This window comes from Fukomys damarensis, unplaced genomic scaffold (assembly GCF_012274545.1).
Source record: "Fukomys damarensis isolate Sample0158 unplaced genomic scaffold, DMR_v1.0_HiC HiC_scaffold_12, whole genome shotgun sequence".
In the NCBI taxonomy this organism is placed as follows: Eukaryota; Metazoa; Chordata; class Mammalia; order Rodentia; family Bathyergidae; genus Fukomys; species Fukomys damarensis.
The window spans coordinates 57,518,029-57,520,494 of NW_022900924.1; the positions used below are offsets into that span (position 1 = coordinate 57,518,029).

General features: G+C 38.6%; 1 protein-coding gene across 4 annotated transcripts in view; it reads right to left on the bottom strand.

Moving 5' to 3' along the window:
* Window positions 1-1,470, bottom strand: part of Nktr (natural killer cell triggering receptor) — a 27,728-nt gene extending 26,258 nt beyond the window's left edge. For 2 of the 4 annotated variants that reach the window (XM_033762647.1, XM_033762646.1), the window contains exons 1-2: window positions 1,365-1,470; window positions 491-598 (exon numbers count right to left, since the gene is read on the bottom strand). In XM_033762647.1, the coding sequence (XP_033618538.1) occupies window positions 491-598; window positions 1,365-1,455 (199 nt within the window). In that variant the 5' untranslated portion in view covers window positions 1,456-1,470. The remainder of the gene's footprint in view (window positions 1-490; window positions 599-1,364) is intronic. The other 2 variants (XM_033762645.1, XM_033762644.1) reach the window with 1 other exon arrangement.
* Between the last annotated feature and the right edge of the window lie 996 nt (window positions 1,471-2,466).

Below are 2,466 nucleotides of genomic sequence, written 5' to 3' on the forward strand. Positions count from 1 at the left end.
AATGGTGTAATTGAATGTGAAATAGGAAGAAAAGGGCTAAAGGTGTAGGGGAAGTGGGAAGGGTAGGAGAAAGAAAATAAGGGAAAATAAGCACTATGAGAAAAGGAAAAAAATGGAAACAAAGTCTTTGTAAATAGGAGAAGGTGGAAGGGATAAAGGAGGCCAGGGGAATGGGGAAAAAATAAGAACCAAGATCTGTCACGTAAAGGCACAAGATCCCAATGATGAATATAACTGTACTGTTTACTTAAAACATACCAATAAACTCGATGAAAAAAAGTAATTATACAATAATCCTACAATAAATTATATGAAAGCAAAATAAAATGTCATAGTATTTTACTTTTTATACGTTCTTAATCTTAAACATTTATTCATTGAACTATACTATGACCACATATTTACATCACTTTGTGACATGATATTTACAATTAACACCAATAACAAGATGCTGACAGAGCATTATTAGGAACACAACTTTTAGCTCTACCTTCACTGAAGTCCCCACCCTGAATCATAAAGTTTTTAACCACACGATGGAATGTAGAACCTTTATAACATAACTTCTTTCCAGTTGTTTTCCCAAGGCCTTTCTCCCCTGGGGGGAAAAAAAAGAAATACAGCTACAAAATCCATTTTTTTATATAGAAAGCACTTCCTAATTTCTAGGCACTGTACAAGACCTACAAACCAGAGAGCTTGGCAATCAGTACGCATGCAATGAACCCCAGCAGGAAGTAAAGCAAAGTAGCAGGAGACTGTGGAATGTCATGGTACAGACCCACATGCTACAGACAGTATGTTTGCTTCTCTAAAGAAAAGAATCAAAGAAACTGGAACAAAACTTGGGGGAGGGGTATAAAGTATAACCTACTATTGGCTTTAAAATATTAGTTTGCTATTCGTAACTTCAAACTAAACATATCTCCATTTTTCCTACTTATTTAGAATGTAAATCAAATTATACATAATGAACAATTGCATTTGTTTTGCCTCTCCACCTTCCAGGCCTAAATTTCTTGTGCAATATGCAAATGCTTGATTTGTTAAAAGTACTGAAATTTGTAAAATTCTACCAAGACCAAGCAATTTTGAATATGTCTATTATTTTATAAATAACAATGTAGACAGAAGACTCCCTTAAATGAAGTGGTCTTACTATTTTTTCACTTTTAAGACCTTTTTTTTTCTTTTCTTTTCCTCTTACAGAGATGATTCCTTAATTTCATATAGTAGGGTAAATAACATTTCTTGTTGCAAAACAGTTCACAGACACCCCCCCCAGGAAAATAACTACTCTGTTAAAGCAAGGTAATACTGTAAGTCATAACTTTTTGTTGGAAATAACTTTAAAATTCACTTACCTGAGCATAGGCAAAGGAAATTTTTGCACGTTTTTGGACATATGTCTGAGAAGAGCTGAAACATAATGCGACCAACTGAAATAAAACACATAAAACAGTAAGAAGATGATGAAATATATGTAACACGTATTACATGTGAGAGAAAAAACATAAAGAGAACAAATAGGAAGGTGCTGGGCCCCTCCAGGAACGCATGCATATCACACCCTGGGATGGTCTGTTCTGATCAGTCCAAGGAAAAACAAAAGCTCTTCTGTATTCAGCTTCTGTCCTTTACACAGGAGATGTCTGGAGCCAACTTCCAGAATTACAACACCCATGCTTAACAACACTGTTCTATTCCCTGAGAGAGGAGAAAAAGGAGGAAAGAACCGACACTTGCTAGCTCAAGGGCACGCACCGCTAATCCCCACCCCTCCAGAGGCTGCAGCACAGGGACTGCAGGTTGAGGCCAACCTCAGCACTGAGCAAGACCCTGCCTCAAAAGAAGGGCTAGGGATGTAGCTCAGTAATACACTTCTAGCTAGGTGGCAACACTTCTCTCACGGACTTTCACGAGGCAAGGATTGGGGCAGAGGTTTTGACTCTTCTATGACACTGATTAAGACCAAAACAAAAAACACAGCTTAACTGGTGTGGCCTCAATTCCATCAAGAAAGGTTAAAAAAAAAAAACTGCCACAACCAGGACAGAAGAAGAAAATCCTGGAAAGGACAGATGAACCCAATCCGGCTCAGCAGACATAATGAGGGCTAAACTGTGAATATTCAGACACTGGTTAAGGCTGCTTTCCTCTGGTCACGGTGGCACACCCCTGTAATCACAGCACTCCAGAGGCTGAAGCAGGACTGCTGTGAATTCAAGGCCATCCTGGACTCCAAAGTGTGTTCAAGCCCAGCCTGGAGTACTCAGCAAGACTATCTCAAAAAAAGACTGTTTTCTTAATTTACCATTTGGCAATGCTGAGAAAAGAACCAGAGCCTCATGGTTAGTATATATTCTGCAACTGAGATACATCCCCAGCCCCACATTCAGATATATGCGATTTGAAGAATTTAAAAACAAAGGCAAGATCTGGTGGTGCGAGCCTTGATCCCAGAAC